Below are 17,694 nucleotides of genomic sequence, written 5' to 3'. Positions count from 1 at the left end.
CATGGTTAATATTCCCTTTTTTTAGGAGTATATCAGTAATACCGACTGCAGCTGCATATAACAACAAAGCTCAAGCAGAAATCAAACTTCAGGACTGGGACAGTGCTTTGCAGGATTGTGAGAAGGTACTAGATATGGAACCTGGCAACATAAAAGGTAAAGTAGAACATAAAGTTGCCCTTCTTTGTACTGTTTTTTCTCTAGCAAATAAGATGGTATATACCCATTCATGTTGAGCTTTAGATTAGGTCCAAGTATAATTAAGGAAACAGTGTAGCTCCTAAAAGTAATTTCAACATTTCTTTGGGGAGTTAGGGACGTTTTATGCAGTTCATCCTGTTGATCTGTAATGAGTATTCTTATGTGGTAGCATGGGGTTAACTCTTTGTTATATAATGACTATAAACCCTCTTGTATTCGTGCAGTGTAATACTTCCATAATGCCCACACTGAAATATTAATTAACTTAAAAGCAACATGAAAACAATGAAAGTTGCTGATTTAGTCCTTTGTAAGGGCAAGGACTTGAACATAGCTACCTGTATTTGCATGGGTGTAGGGAAAAAATTTTAATAATATGAAAAGATGCTTCAGAATTCATAACTGCTATCTGAAAAGATGTCATGTGAAATTGCATTATTAAAAATTATCAAGAGAACAGTTATTACGAATATAGAGTCATTATGAAGTAAATGCAAAATTTAAAAAACCATATAGACACTTAATATGTCTAGAAAAAATAGTGTACTTTTAGCCACTTTATGCTTTAAATACATAACTAATACACTTTGTTCCTTTGTAGCTCTGCTGCGCCGTGCCACTGTACACAGTCAGCTGCAGAATTATCAAACAGCCATAGAGGATCTGAATAAAGTATTGGGTGTTGAACCAGAAAACCCTATAGCTAAGGTAGAGATCAGTGAGTTGAATATGGCTAGAAAGAGATTGTTTGCAGTTGTAGCATAAAGTGAGTACAGTTTATGTTCTTTCATTTGAATATGAGTTTTCAGGACCCACTCAAGCTGCTGTACCATTGATCAGTTCCCAAGACCACAGGTGGTGGACATTAGGTACTTGTGATCAGATCTTCTGGTCACAACTTAATTGTGAAAAAAAAAATCTCTGTTGATTTAGATAATTTAGGTGCCTAAAAATTTGCTGTTGAATATGCTTTCAGTATTAGTGTCTTAGCTGATAAAAATTACTTGGAAATTTCTCTCAAAAAGATCCATTGGGATAGGTGCATTTAAGTTTGACACATAATCAAAAGAAAAATTCAACAGACATGCCAAGCTTCTATTTTTGTAGTAGTAAAGTCAACACAGAAGGAGAGGACCTGGGTTCTGTCCTCGCTTCAGCATGATCCTCATCTCTCACCTCCAGGCTAGAATGAAAAACCTTTGATACCTTCTGATAAATCTAAGAAAGCCAGATGCTTTCTTTGAAAATCAAGGTCAGGATGTGATCCTTGTGCTATTACTTCAGCTGTTTAGGAGAGGATTGATTTGTGTCTGTTCATTGGTATCTTGGGGGTGTTTTGCAGGTTAGAACACAGTCCTTGCACTGGGACTCTACATGTCCTGAACATCTTCAGTACTGGGCAGTTTTGATAGTTAACTGCTCTTTTTCTGTTATTTATGACTCCATCATACTGATCCCCCCACACACTTTTTTTGCTTATGACTTCTGAATGCTGTTGAATTGTCTCATCACCTGAATTCTGTCCAATTCTTGTTGGTGGCATAGTGTAAGCTGCCAGCAGCTGCTGATTGCTGCTTCTTTCCATGGAGTTATTTGATCACTGCTATTGCTTGACCCAGTGAGAGAGGTACAGGTTTGTTGTGTCAAATTCACACACAGCATTTATGCCTTCTAGGGTGTTCTTGGAGATAAATTCCTCTCCAGAATAGTTCCTGAGTTTCACATTAACCAAGGAATTACATCTGTCTTGAGATTTGAGTTTCTAAAAGAGATTTGGGATTTTTTTTCTGTTTACAAGAGTGAATCACTAAATAGCTCGTGAGTCTGTGATGAAAAACTCCACAGCAGTCTTTGGGAAAAGTTGTATCAAACAGGCTGTGCTGAGACTTCTTTCAATACCAGACATAAATACTCATTTTGAGTACACTCTTCCAGAGATGTAAATGCATTAGTTCCTTTGCTGAGCAATGCTTTTGTAGCTCAGAGCAGATGTCTGTACTTTGTCCTTATCCATGCCAGCTATTATGCCTTGGCATAATGACAATTGCTTAGCAGGGCATTTTTTTCAAGTTGCTCTTTGCTTGGAGGATCCTCAAAACTCTCTCGAGCTAAATAGGAGTGTATGGAACATATACAGAGTGTATGTTTATGTTCAGAATCCCTAACAGAAAAATAAATTGGTTGTCAGCAACTGGATTTCTTCAAGGTACTTTGTCCATGTGAATCTTTACTTGGTGCTGTTCTTATTTTTGTCTTGAGACAGGAGTACTGAGATGGCACTTCCTTGCACAACATTGAATTAGATTCAGAATAGTGCATAATGTTGGATGTATCTTACTCTGCTCTGAAAGTGTAAAGTGGTTTAGGAGTTTAAGGGTTACAGTGACAGTGCAGGTTGATTGTTGGACTTTACGATCTTAAAGGTCTCTTCCAACCTTGACGATTCTATGATTCTAAGTGCAGTTAAAATTGGGGGTTTTTGAGTAATAAAAAAGGTTATGGAATGAGAAGCTGTTTGATCATCTAATTGTAGCTCTTACAAGAAGAGCAAACCCTTTCATTATTCAGGTGTGACCTTCTGCTACACTGTTAAGACATGGTCATCTCTTGGTTCTAGTTTTATCAGTTACATTCCCCCATCAGACATCAGATTCACCATAGCATAAATTTTGATTTTGACTTTAGGCTATTTTGGAAATTTTTTAGAGAGCCTGTTTTCTACATGTGTCTTCTTAGCAGATCATGCCAGATACCAGAATAGTAAATCTTTTTTTTCTTTCAACTTTTTTTTTTTTTTTTTGCTTAAGCAGTTAATTCAAGAAAAATGCTTATTTATTTCTGTGATATCTTCTGAGAGAGACAGAAATTAAGTGTTAATCTTGGTTTTGATACCAACTCTTGGGAAATTCACATTTATTTACTATCTTTTTATATTGGTAACATCTTGATAGTTCTTCAGGATCTCACATGGATTATTTAATAGAACGTATTTGCTGTATATAAATAATAATTTATATACAAAATAAAAAAGGCTTCTGCTATTCCTGTTTTTTTTTCTCTGTTCTAGAAAAATCTGCTGGAGATTGAAGAGAAACTGAAAGGTTTAAAGCCTGTATCTGAGATTCAAGGCAAAGGAAAAAGAATACTTATTCAAGAGATAGAGGATTCAGAATGTAATGAAGAAAGAGGGGAAAATACAGAAGAATGTGAAAGAAGTGGTGGAGATAAAAGTAATGTCATATCATTTCCTATTTTATTTTAACCTGAGGAAAAACATTGCTTTTGACATTGCAGTGTTTATTCATCCATATTTACTTTCAAAGAATTTTGCCTGTTTGAAGACTAGAATTATACTTACTACGTAAAGTAGATCCAAGTGTGAATCTAGAATCCAGTTTTATTACACATCTTTGGAATTCTTTTTGTAATGGGTATAACAGAGAGAGAAGGAACACGTTGCTATAAATCACCTACTTCCCTGGGCCCTGTGTAATTTTATACCTGTCCTTTGATGTGGACCCAGTAACAGATATTTTTTGGTGTTAAAGAATATTTTGTGTTTCTTAGATCCTTCTCTCACACAGCGCTCCTGCATTCTGATGTCACATTTTGATTCTACATTTTTCTTCCCTTGATTGGATCAAAGGATGTAAAAATGATCAAGTGGTCTGTAATTTTTTTTGTTGTTTTTTGTTTTGAAAACTATCAATCTTTTTTTGGTTTTTAATGAAGGGGTAATGAGACACGACGGCAGTGACTTCTATGTTTTCTGTGCCTATGTAGTTCTTGGTCTTGAAATTAAATCAGTCTGTGGGTTTTCCAGCTTAATCATGAATGTTGGACTGTACGTGTGTGATATAATGATGCATTATTTGCACACAAGTTTAAGGAAAATACTTTTCAAAATCAGTTGGTGTCCACTAAGTCTCCTCAGCTATAACCCTGGAAGAAAGGATGGATCATGTCCCTAGCCTAAATATCAGTTAATTTGGGGTTGCTTTCTATTGGGAACATTCAGATGACTATGTGCCTTCTAGCTCCATAGGAAGACTCCCATTCTGTTGATGAAAGGTTAGACTTTTAAACATAGGGAGGATTGTCAACTGACGTCAGTGGCATATGTGTTCATGTGAAATACTTGACTGTTTTTGAGATTTAAGTGGCAAGCATCGTCATAGATTACTCTGTGTTTTCTTGTGCAACTGGAAACAGATATGAATTTAGTTCAGTTAATGAATAAAAATGTTCTGTGAACCTAAGAGCAGTAGGTAGACTAAACATCTTGTATGTCTTCTCTATACATCTGGTCACGCGGTCACTGGCAGTCCAGTAGTCCATGTAGTCCTGTCATGTAATCCCATTTATTTCATATTCTCGTTGGTAAGCCTAATGCATTATTAGTAAGCTTACAGTTTAGAGATTGGGGGAAAAAAATCAAAATATTTTTTGTTTTCTTTAGCTCTGAAGAGCTACTGTGTTTATGTTTCATGGCCTTGCAGTGAGTAAGGTCTTAGATTTCCATTTTGAAGTTTTTGATTTGTAGAGAAGCAAAGTGTGTTTGATAGGAGACAATTAACTACTCCAATGATCAGTTGTGCTTGCTGTTGTATTTTTGGCATTCCTGGTATTGCTTTCTGCTCTTCTCTACCACTGTATTCCATGATCCTCTTTCCAGTGTGTTTGTTCATTTGGTATTGTTGGTTTGGTTTTTTTGTAGAATTTTAATCTCTCTGAAGAAGGAACCCTTATTTAGAATTCATTTGTGCAGTGTGTAACACAGTGGGGCCCAGCCTCTTGCTTTTAGGCTCTATTGCAAGCTTGCAATATGAAAATTTTGTACATGTTAAAACAGACAATATTGAAAATGCACTCTAGCATTGCATTTGCAATGCATATCCTGAAGTTAAGAAAACCCCTCAATTACAGTGTCAGTCATTTTTCATTTTTATAAACAGAGACTGCTCCTAAGGAGAGATCAGAGTTATTTGAGAAACTTGTTTTATTTTATGGTTCAAAAAAATCCAGGTACAATCTCAATAATCTAAACCAAGAACACATAATACAAAAGAGATACTTGCTGACAGTGTGTGGCAAATGAAGAAAAAATATTTTAAGATTTTAGAAGTTCATCTATAGAGATTTAGAACGTTCCAGTTGCCTTCATATGTAGGTAGTTCAGAGTGGATGAAAGAGCTGAAAATGTTTACGGGCTTCATAATGGGTGAATTCACTGTGAACTGAACTTAGATACATTGTTTTTCATTCTGCCACTGTTATTCTCGTGCCATGCTTCTGGAGGATAAATACTTTTTGTAGCTGGAAATTAATTTTAAATGAAAGACAATGGCATCCATTAAACAAACCCCAAGCTGCAAATATTCCTTTTGGAGTATTCAGTAGTTTGGTTGTTTTTTTTTTTTTTAGGTTTATGATGGTCTTTCCATTTTAAGTTTCTTACTGTAGTAGTAACATACATTAAAATTCTTTCTAGATTTTATTTGTTGTCATTCTGATCAAAATTCTGCCCATACTTCTCAATAACTTTCTTAAATTTTCTTTGGAATTTATAATGCATCTAGATTTTTTTTTTTAAGAGAAGTTCATAAGTGATGATTTTTTTTTAGCCCAGAATACTGCTTTCACAAATACATTTCTCTGTAGAGACCAATACAAGAACTTTGTTTATGTTATAAACACTGAAACTGAAAGACAATGAGAACTATATTTGAGAAATATATCTGTACAGTTTTGTGCATGTTGTTTACTCAGTCCAGAAATATTTAGGCAATTAGTATTACCCACCAACTAAACAAGGTAACTGTGAGTATTCCTGTTTTCCAGGGCACTCCAAATGCTATGTTTCCAGTTTAATTCTGGACTGGTTCTGTGCACTTCATCTTCAGGAAATTTTCTCCTCTATTCAGGAAGTGATGGTCACGTTAATGACATTCACATCACATTTTATCTACCTCCCTTGGTTTTTCTTTTTCTGTAGAAGTTGGGATGCTTTTCGAGAGTGTTTCACTGTGTTTTCTAAAAACTTGCCCTATTACCTGTTTGTCTGTGACATTTAATTTTTTTTCTGTTTTGTTGAATGTATAAATAATTAAGTTTTTAAAAAATGTCTGTGTGGGTAGATTTATCGTATTATTGTGCCCATATGGTATTTCAAAACAGACACCACAGCTAGGGAAGGGGCAGTTGGAGCTTTTTTCTGTTAGACACTAGAGAATTTGTTGTTTTTAAAATTTTTATGCTTTCCCATCCTGTTCAGTTTGATTTCAGTAACATTTTGCTCATTAAAAAAATAAATTCGTTTGTAACAACCTGAAATTCACCCATGTTGAGTCAAGTTCAGATGTTTTGTTTGAGTCAACTGGAAGTATTACGCCAGTATATGAAGGCATGAAAAACTTAAATATTTCAAGTTAAGGGAAGGTGAAACCCCAGCATCTTAATAGTACCACAACACGGAGTTGCCTTTCTGTGAGTACTAATATCAAGAGTCAGGCACTCTGCAGAAATCTCTATTTGAATGCTCTGATAATAATCTGGTAGGGATTCAGGTGAATAAGGAAAATGGAGATGTTATTTTCTGATACCCTTGTTCTATAATTTTTCCTAATTAAATTGGTAATAAATAATAGTGCTAGTTGAACAATCAGAAGTACGTTTAAGAGGGGTTTTGACATGATGTTTAAATGAAAACTCCACAATAAGGATTTAGAAGCTTTTATCTCCCCTATTGTATGTTGTATTTGTGGAGAGTTTTGAAGTGTACAATGTTACTGGTTTGTTAGCTGGGTGATCTACTTTTAGCATGCAAGCATTTTGATTTGGTCATGGAAAATCGAAGTAGCCGTGTTGTAATAGCCAGTATGTAAAGAGTTAATTCAAGGTGAACTCTACCATTCTGACGCTACGGGACAGGGGTTCCCGTGCGCCCAGCGAGGAGAAATGACATTTCATAGTAACACCTTCTCAATAACAATTGCAAATTACTTGTAAGTAGGGATTTTCCTGTGTCCTTGGAAGTGTTTTCTGAAGCAGATAAATCTTGGTAGCGTTAGGATATCTGCAGGATTTGGCCCGCTGTCCTTTGGCAGCCCCCCCCCGTTGTCAGGACGGTAGTTCGTTCCGGTGATGCAAGCTCCAGCCCTGCTCATTAACTTCCTTGCAGGAACCGCTGTGCCAGTGGCGGCCGAGGCGGCGGCGGGGGAGCCCGCGATGGGCAACGCGCACAGAAAGTTCCGTAGCAAAGGAGGCGGCGGTAAGGCGGAGGGCAGAGAGAAGCAGAAGCAGAAGGAGCCCACTGAGAGCGGATTAAAAAAAGACACAGCAGAGGAGAAACCAGGAAAGCATTTGTCAGACCACGAAGGCGAAGTTAATGGCTATTTACACACTGATCAGAAGAGTGAAAGCTCTGAGTCTGGGAGCTCCAGATGGTATACCGCAGGGTCTCAGTGGGCTGGTGGTGCCAGTCCTACTTCGCTTCCTGCTATTGCAGCAAAACTAAAAAGTGAAGGAAACGAGTTATTTAAGAGTGGACAGTTTGGAGAAGCTGTGCTCAAATACTCGGAAGCAATTGAATATGTCGTTGGTCTAGGTGAGTGTAATATCTTATACTTAAATCCAGGACTGTTTAGATGATTTAAAGGAACTGCCGATGAATTAAATTAGTCTGTTGCTGATTTTTGGCACGAGTTACTGTGTAGTAAATTCTCATTTCAGTAGACAGCAATTCATGTGACAGAAAATATAGGAACAAAAGTAATGTTTTAATTTCCTTGAGACAGAGCTGTTGGCATTTATTTATGTTTGAATAATTACATGTTCTAGGTGACATGATAAAGAAAAGCTCCTTACAGCTTTGCAGTGTCAGCAAACTGCATCACTGCACTGCAACTTGGAGCAGGCAAGTCTTTAATTCTTGAGTGTCATTTTAGTAATGGTCTTTGATTTTAATTGTAACTTCTTTTAGGAGAACGAAGTCCAGATGATTTAAGTATCTTGTACTCAAACAGAGCAGCATGTTACCTCAAAGAAGGGAACTGCAGTGACTGCATTCAGGATTGTAACAGGTAAATTGAAACCTCCTATGTAGAGCAACATTCCTGATGATCAAACATTTAACTGATATATTACTATTGCAGTTTGACTCAGAACAATATCAATAAGGTCTGATTCCCTGTCTAAAAGACAGATATCTTTGTCAGTTATGTAAACAGTCACATGGAACCTAGGGAAGGAGTAACTTTTAACTTACTGTCTTGCTGTGTAAGGGCAATTTTTAAGCTTCTTGTGTACATAGAGATGCATAGCAAGATTAAAATTTTTAATGTAAAAGCTGGTTTACAATGGTGTTCTGCAATAACTTATATGTAAAAGCTTTGTTAAGCCAGATACTCATCACAGAGTTGGAAATTGCTTTCAAGCATGTGTATGGTGTATATGTGTGTGTCCTCTGTGTTTGGTTTGTTGTTTTGATTTGGGGTTTTTTAATATATACTTTGAATAGTCATAAACAGTAATTACAGCTGTTCAGGAATTGAGCTGAAGTCCTTTCTGCTTATTCCGGCTCTTAAGGATACAGGAGTTGGAAAAGATCAGGTACCTTCAATAACTTCCAGACATTGCCTTCCACTAAATTATTACTGTATTTCTGATATATATTTTTTAAACATTTTCATAGATTGAGTTAGTAATGCTGAGGCTTAAGGTGCAAAAAAGTATCCTAAAGCAATTAGAAGTCATATTAATTAATCAGTTGAGTTTTTGCACAGCACAACTCAGCTGCTAAAAGCTTCCAAAACTAGAAATAAAATAAGCATGTACTTGCATATTAACGAAATATATAACTTACTGTATGTATTCTACCTGACAAAAAAGTTTTCTGAAAAAAAGACTCATTAGCAATATTTTGTTAAAACATGCAGGACTACAGTCAGCTGGTCAATAAAACAAGAACCATCACATTTTTCTGTCCAGGAGGTTTGATGTGTGTAAGACTTCAGCTGAAATGGTTTTGGGTTTTGTATTCTTACCAACTGGGAGCTTATTTTCTTACTACTTAATGATAGTGTCCTTACTATCATGCTTATTTTCTGAATACACAAGTACCCCTGATGCTTAGAGGTAGAAATAATTTTAGAGACTGGGAAGCAGGAATGCAAAACTACAAACGTGTAAATTAGACAATGTCAAACAAATCTTCCCTAGGCAACACAACATAAAGAAAGATCTACAAATAGGTTACTTGATTTCAAAGTAAAAAATTGTGTAGTGCTGATTCTTGTGATATGAAAATAAGTATTTAAAATTTATATTTTATTGAGTTTTAGCTATTTGGGGCTTAGAATTGTATAAAAAACCCTGTGTTGGATCTCTTGTCTCAAGATTGTGGCTTGGTGTGCCTTTGATTCTTGTTACAAAGAGTGAAAGAAGGCTCCCATGTACTGATGTGAATTTCTTCAGTACTATTGTGTGGTTTGGTCCCTGGCTCTATCATCTTTGCACTCTACCCTGAATATGTAGTTTTCCATTCCCACTATTCTTCAAGCAGTGTTGTCTTCCACTGAATTTATTTATGATTGTTTTTTCCTTCATTCTTGAGGTTAGAAATTTGAAATTGTGTTAATATTCTTCTGAGTTACAGAATGTCAGGCATTTTTGCAGACATTTTGTAGGGGCTGTGATGTTGTGTGCAGTTGTAGCAGCTGTGATGTTGTGTGCAGTTGTAGCAGCATAAAAGAAATGGAACATTTGAAGTATTTATGTGAAATTCAAAATGTTTTTTCTAGAAATCATAGTTTCTCTAGCTTTAGAAGGAGTAATGATGCAAAGCCAATTTACAGCAGAGAAGGCCAGCAGCCTCCTTGCGCTTATAAACAGGAGCACAGCCAGTGGACTGAGAGAGGTGATTATCCCCTCGTAGTCAGCACTTGTTAGACAACACTGTGATAACTTCTGGTTTTCAGCTTCCTCAGTACTAGAAAGACAGTGATCACCTGGAGTGAGTTCAGTGACGTGTCACAGAGCAGGTTGTGGACTCTGGAGTATTCCCTGAAGAGGAGAGGCTGAGGGAGCTGGGTTTGTTCAGCTTAGAGGAGAATGGCTTCCAGAGGTTCTAGGAGCAGCCTGCCAGTTCCTATGAGGAGATTATCCACAGATGGATCCTGGCTCTTTCTGTCAGTGCTGTGGGAGGATAAGAGACAACAGACAAAAATAGAACCACACAGGGTTTGGGACTGTGTATTAGGAGAAACCTCCCCATAAACAGTGTGGGGCATTGCAACAGATTGCCCAAAGATGTTTTGCAGAGGTTCCCTTGAAGGTTTTCGAGGCCCAGCTGGGTCAAACCCTGAGCAACCTTGTCTGATCTTGGGAGTTGACCATACCTGGGGTGGACCAGGGACATCTCAGCCTAAATTACTTTATGACTCTATGAAATCTAATTGTCTAGACTCATCTTAATTGCAGTAGTATTTCAAAGCTGATCCTTCTTTCTCTTCAGCAAGAATCATTGATTGAAAAAAAAGTAGTCTTTAAGAAATAAAGCCTTTGTGGACTGCTTCTTCATGTTGCTGGAAAAGCACATGGTGTTTGGGAGGACTTCTGATGGCACAGTGTTGAACTCTGTGTTCACCAGGCAGACACTCAGAAGACTAAACAGACACAAGACAGGCAAAAACCTAAAAAGCAAAGACAGGTGTACATTCCTGTCTTACTGACTGTATCTTTTATGTACATACTTTCCTGTAAGGAAGAAGAATTGAAAGTTACGTAAGTGAAAGCACCATATACTCAAAACCCTCGTAGATCTAGGCACGTCTTAAGAAAATAGCTTTTGCACTTAAAAAACTGCCATTACATTAAGCATATCTTGGTGATAAACGCAGTTTTCCAGATAGAGTAGAGTAAGCTGTAGTAAAAGCACTAACCATTTCAAAACTGCATGTAATTTAGGGTATTAATGAATTTAGGGCGAACCACTTAGTCCCATTTTCCTTAGTTATGTTACTGGAAAGCCCATCTGAAATCACAAAGTTTATGTATAATTGCATATATTATAAAATATTTTTATTATTATTATTTCAGTTACTCTGTTTCAATCCTGCATTTTTCTGTTGTTTTCTCCAGAGCTCTGGAGCTTCAACCATTTTCCCTTAAGCCTCTTCTGCGACGAGCAATGGCAAATGAGTCAATGGAGCGGTATCGACAGGCATACATTGATTATAAAACAGTCCTACAAATAGACAGCAGCATCCAAGCAGCAAATGATAGTGCTAATAGGTAACTCCACTTACAAATTTTCTGATATGAGTTAAAATAGAAAAGTAGACCTTAAATTTGTTTGTTTTACATACTCCCTCTGTTCTGTATCCCTTGTAGTTGTCATCACAATTAGTATATTAGAGGATTGACTGTTTCATTTAGTTGTTTTCCCATAATTTCACAGTTTTCCTCTGCCAGCAGTAGGTAACTTTCTGTTTTTTAAAAATGTAATATTTTAAAGTTGGGGGGTTTTTTAACTAGTGCTTCCACTTTCCTAACTTGTATTTTGTACCATATAAAATAATACTCTAAGGTCCATACTTTTTCTCTGACATTTCTGTTTACTTTTCATATTAACAATCTTTCTGTGGCAGTTGAAGATTTATGTTAAGCATGAATCATTCAGTATTCTGCAGAGGTGTAAAAAACATAATTGAATATTATCTTTGACTTAAGTACTAATCTTCCAGCATTAATTCTTGCTGCCAAGAGAGGTTTGAATTTGTATAATTATATTTTAATAGTATAAAATCAGAGTGTACACACTATTGTAATTGTGTTCTCATCAACACAGAGTAAGTACATAAGTGTATGAATTATAGGATTTTTCCATTCCTTTTTCTTTCCTTTTTTCTTTTAATGGACAAAAAAAAAGTATATATGAAAGCAGAACAACCATTAATCGTTGAGCAGGAACACACAAGCATGCGACTTTTAACAATGGAATCTAGTACCTTTTTGTTTTTTCTATTTAAGGCAAGGCCATGAACACTTGCACTATTACTTCATTAAAAAGTCCATAATATCTTTCTTTAAATTCTGCTTATTTGGCCAGAGAAGATCATGACGCTGAATCATCTGCTCTTACAATTACTGTTTTTGATAACACAACAAATAGTTACTAATCTCCTGTATCTATGGTGATAATGGAGCACTTGGATTGGTGAGATAAATGCTTTTCCTGGTATTTATGTAATTATTACACTTCTTAAAAATCTTGTTGGCTTATTTTATCTGCAGATATTCTTTTAATATTTCTCCTTGACTTGTAACTTGCTTACTAATAAGCTTATCTCCCTTTTTCCCCTTAACACTCTTCCTTTTCTCCTCTCTAGGCCTTCCTTATGTTTTTAGCTTCACTGCTCATTACTCTTTCCTCCCTGGCAACCCATCACCTTATTTCAGCTGCTTCTTCCTTCTTCTCTTCTGCTGGTAATTCATTTTTGCTTGCAAATTGTTAGTTTCTAAAGCATAGACCTCCTGCGTAATTGAACTTCTACTATAATTTTTCTTTAATATTCCATCACTTATGAATTCAACTGAAACTGTTTACCAAAGTATTCATTTTAATTTCCAAAGTAAGAGACCTTTCTAAAAACGAATTTTAATAAAACATTACAGTTACTGTGCTGCCTTTTAACTTAAAGGGACAACACCAAAATGTAATTTTTTTTTTTTTTTAATATTAAGAATATCAGGTCTTAACAGCCTGCTTATATTGGAGGATTTCTTGTTTTTTAAGTTCCTCTGGGAAGTTGGATGGTGGTGCTGTAGGAAGCTGATAGGAAGAACTCATCATCCTACTTGTGTACGAGGGTGGGTTTGTTGAACAATGTTAAGGCTTGTCTCTCTGTGGTTACATATCTAAGCAGACTTTCCAAAAACCTTAGAATCAAATGCATATCTTTAATACTCATGTAAAAAACATGTAGACTTTTAGTATCAAGCCTTTACCTGATCATTTTGCAATTAAAAGGAAATAATTTGAGTGTAAGTACAAACAAGTATACACAGTTATTTGCTTATCTTGTTTATTAGATGATGTTGAATTGTGTCTTTTATTGGTTCCTGACGTGACTTTTTAGATAAATTGGAAGGACTGTTTCTTTTAATGGTGTGTGACAAGTAACTGGAAATTGCATTTCAAGCATGCTTTTAATTAGTGGCATTTTCCTAGCTTTGTGAACATCAATGGATTTCCTACTTTGTGTATTTTAATTTCCTCTTGAGTGAGTATTTTATTATTTGCTTTTCACAGTTAGAAATACGGGAACTCTAATGTGTAGGAATATATTTATGCATTTCCTCTTACTAAAAGGAAGTTTCATTCCAGTTGTCTCAACTCCTTTAATATTAGTGAGGAAATTGCATGAGATAGCTGTATTCAAGTAGTATGTTTTTTACACCTGTGTTAGGTGGAAATGCACCTGATATAAAAAATTTTAGGTTTCTTTGCCATAGTATCAATGTGACTTTCTTTGCTACTCAATTCAGAATTTTCCTCTGTTAAAGTGTGTATTAGACTTATGACCAGTTGAACTTGACTCTTAAGCTTATGTTGAGATTAGATGATGTTTATCTCACTGTTATTCTCATAATTAATTAAATTTGTTGGTTTTTTAAAAAAAAAAAATTACAAAATTTCTAATGGAACCATGAAGTCTCATGTGGCTTCACTTACTGTGTTAACTTAGGTCTTCAAAATGTAACATGGCAGTGGGAAACTCCCACTTGAATGGAATTTGGATTGAGCCTCTCATGGACTGAAATAGTTGATTTATATATATGTGTTGGTTTAAGAAAGACTGAACAGTTTTTATATACAATGAAAATATTTTTAAATGGGGATAAGGAGTGATCGATTAATGAATTTGTGACTATTAAGCTCTAAAATGCTACTTAATGCAGGCTACATTGTGACCTGCATTGGTTATTTAGACAATTATTGTTTCATTTGACATTTGCAAAGTTAGGTACGACACTTTGTCTGAGGATATTGTAATCTACACTTGTTATAAATAACATCTATGAACAGCCGAGAAGAATAAACAAAATAAATACATCCATTTTTTTCATATTTCTTTACTGGATGTGGTTGGAAGCATTTAGAGCTTAGTTGCAGAAATTAGTCATTGGCTTAAACATGAACAGGTCTTGTCTTCTAAATACCATTGACAACTGTGAAAATATTTTTTAAATTAGTCTGAATAATTGTTCAGTTGTTTTTTGAAAAATTAGAACATTGCATTATTTAATTAGGGTGTTAGTTATTGAAGTGTGAGTTAAATATATGAAAAGTCATGTTGGTGGGGCTGTTCTCTTTCAGAATAACAAAGACTTTAATAGATCAGGATGGTCCCAGTTGGAGGGAGAAACTGCCACCAATTCCAGCTGTTCCAGTTGCTGCTCAGTTACACAGGTGGGATGGAGGAAACTTCACTTCAGAGAATAAGCCAGAAAGTACTGTAGATGTCAACAGAGAAGAACAATTGGAAATGAATTGTATGTATAACTAATGCAAATATATATACAAAAAAAGAAAATAATTTTAATTGAAAAATGGAATATGTTTTAGTAATATCAAAGAAACTGCTTTAGAAAATACTTTTCAGAGACCTTTGTGAAAAGCCGAAGTAGATGACTGTCATTTACATGATTGAGTTTAATGTGCTTTATGGAGCACAGGTATGATAATTTTTTTAAACCAAGTGATGTAGTTTGCAGCATGTAATTTCTGAAATTATATAAAGTCAGCAGAAATACTCATCAGCAGTATATTGAGTCATATAATGAGCATCAGGTATAGTTATATGTCTGACATCATAGTATAGTTATAAAACAGTTTTCCCCTCCAAAAAACACCACCCAAACAAACATCCAACTTTGACAGAAGACATTTAGGAGTCATCTTTCAAAGATGTCAGTTCTGCACTTGTCTATACATAATCATTGAGTGCTAAACTCTAGGAAACTAACTTCCTTCCTGATTTTTTTTTTCTCTTCATTGCAGTTTCCATTTTTCTTCTTCAATAAATCAGATGAAGGAACCTTTCTGGTTCATATTTTATTGACATTAAACATTCTTTTTGCAAAGGCCTTAACTCTGTGATATTTTTACTCGAGTATTAATTGGTTTCCCTTTGAGTTTATTTCAATATAAACAAAAGTAGTGCTGAGGATACTCTCCCCTTGATGAACACAGAGGTGGCTGCAGTGCATAACTGGGCTATTGGCCAAATGTGTAACAGTGATGGGGTTATCTGTCCATAATGCATTGTTGCAGTACTGAATGTCCTCTAAGTGCTTGTCTCAATCTGTTTCAAATAGAACAGGCTTTGGTTAGGCTTTGATTTCAGAAATGTTAAATGAAGGCTGTGTAACTCTTTTCTTCACTGAAGGACATCTGACTCTAAGGTTCTGGTTGCCTTCTCAGGGCTCTGCTGCATGTGAGACCTGACAGTGGTAGCTGGTGCTGAAAGCCTGCCAGCAACAATGTTCAGTCAGCAGTTAAAACTTACTGTTGGCTGACACTTTTTTGCGACAGTTGTGTCTTGTTTTGTGTGTTGTGCAACTCGAGTTGTAATTTAGTTGTGTGTTTCATGTAGTTTCTTAATTTTTTGCCGAGTTCAAGTTTTCTGGCACAGGAGACTGCCATGTTTTTATAAAAGAACTCAATGAGTTTAATTATTAGTTAAAATTGACGGGTTATATACAGTGTTGAAAACCATAAGCTTGGCAAGGGGCTTATACTCTTTAGCAAGGTGCAAAAAGTAGATTATGATTTACTTAGAGCTGTGTTGGTACTTCCTGTTTGCTCACAACAGAGACATGAAACGCAGTCAGGATCGCAGTCTAACCCAAAAGCATATGAAATAAATGATGTGGAGTTAAGAATGAAAGGCAATTATGGAATAACACAGTATTGATAAAAAGAAGTGTAGTTAGGTGTTTCCAAGTTCCTCAAAGCGTCTTTTATACATTGTTATTAACACAATATAACTGATGTAACTCCGACTAATGCAATGATTTGTTTGTCATTATTGGCATTGTAATTGTGATAGTTACTTGCAGGAGGAACATCAGATCAAATTATGGCCACTTTGGTATGATGGTAGAGATCTAGAAGGTCTTTAATACTGATGATAAAATCTCCACCATTGCAAGTAAAACTAACATCTCAGTGGGGATAGGTAGGCCCTCTCTACCCTCTAGAAGGGGTAGGTAGAAGGAGATGAAAGCTTAGAGCTTTCTGTTGCATTCCCATTATTTTCACCCTGGTGCATGGGGAAGTATGTGTTGAGCCAAATGTAGTTTATCCCTTTCTTAGAGCAGCAGGGAGATAGGGGACAGAAATGGCAATGTGCAGACTGATAGACACTCCAGTTGCCAGGCTTTTATTCTTAGTCTGCACAGATAATTCAGCTACCCTTAATGAACTGACCTTCTTATGTAACACTGTGATCCCTTTGTGATGTAGGTGAGGAAGCTATGGAGAAATTCAAGAGATTGAAAAATGAAGGGAATGATTTTGTAAAAATGGGGGAATATGACGAAGCTATAAATAAATACAGTGAATGCATGAAGTTAAATGCTGAGGAATGTACGGTCTACACTAACAGGTAAAGATCCAATATCTAACTCTACTTTGTGGGATATATTTTCTCACTGCAAATAGAGATTTTACATCCCATCAGTAACTATTGTGAAAAAGGAATTTTTTCCCCACTTGATAAGTATTTCTAATGACAAAGCTGATTTTTTGTTAAACCACATTATTTTCCAAGGGGAGGAAGTATTCATGTCAGTGCTATATATCTTAAAATCCTTTATCTAAATAGAATAAGCAATAGTAAAAGTTACAATTAGCATAGCATAGTGCAGCATTTTTTGAGAATACTGGCATGATTTGAATTAAAAACTTAACATGCAATAGTAGTACCTCAAATATGAAGAGTAATAATTCAGAGGAAATGTACATTCTGAGAAAATAAAAGTAGGAACACAGTCATACATCAGTATTATTTTAAGGGTTGACCTAATTCTGTAGTATAATTCTTTATGCTGTAATCTTATCAGCTTTCACAAACTAAGAAGGATTTGATTAGATCAGTAGTTGAATAGGAGACTTCCAAGTAATAATTAGGTGCAGAAAGCAGTATTGTTTATTTAGTCTAGAGCACTTTTTTACCCAGAATGGCTGTAAAATAATCTGTATTACCACTATGCTATAATTTTATTTATTATATTTTATTTATCATTTTACATTAACCACTATACTGTCATATTATCCTAACATAGCCTCTGCTTTTAAAATACTTGCATATCTACCTAACTTTGAGCATTGGTCATACTTGAATTTTGGCTTTTATTGCAGGAATTGCCCTCTCTAAATCCGTCCAGTGATGTTCTTAATACTTAATGATTTCGATGTACTTTAAA

At 35.6% G+C, this 17,694-nt stretch overlaps 1 protein-coding gene across 3 annotated transcripts in view; it reads left to right on the top strand.

The window, feature by feature from the left end:
* Window positions 1–17,694, top strand: part of SPAG1 (sperm associated antigen 1) — a 41,023-nt gene that overhangs the window by 11,248 nt on the left and 12,081 nt on the right. For all 3 annotated transcript variants that reach the window (XM_018078085.2, XM_018078073.2, XM_018078078.2), the window contains exons 8-15: window positions 26–156; window positions 803–909; window positions 3,269–3,431; window positions 7,382–7,807; window positions 8,183–8,282; window positions 11,341–11,493; window positions 14,582–14,757; window positions 16,733–16,874. In XM_018078085.2, the coding sequence (XP_017933574.2) occupies window positions 26–156; window positions 803–909; window positions 3,269–3,431; window positions 7,382–7,807; window positions 8,183–8,282; window positions 11,341–11,493; window positions 14,582–14,757; window positions 16,733–16,874 (1,398 nt within the window). The remainder of the gene's footprint in view (window positions 1–25; window positions 157–802; window positions 910–3,268; window positions 3,432–7,381; window positions 7,808–8,182; window positions 8,283–11,340; window positions 11,494–14,581; window positions 14,758–16,732; window positions 16,875–17,694) is intronic.

Source organism: Manacus vitellinus, unplaced genomic scaffold (assembly GCF_001715985.3).
Source record: "Manacus vitellinus isolate BGI_N305 unplaced genomic scaffold, ASM171598v3 scaffold_1_pilon, whole genome shotgun sequence".
NCBI classification, from domain to species: Eukaryota; Metazoa; Chordata; class Aves; order Passeriformes; family Pipridae; genus Manacus; species Manacus vitellinus.
The sequence above is the reverse complement of the archived record's forward strand: the minus strand, read 5'-3'. Positions and strand labels throughout refer to the sequence as shown.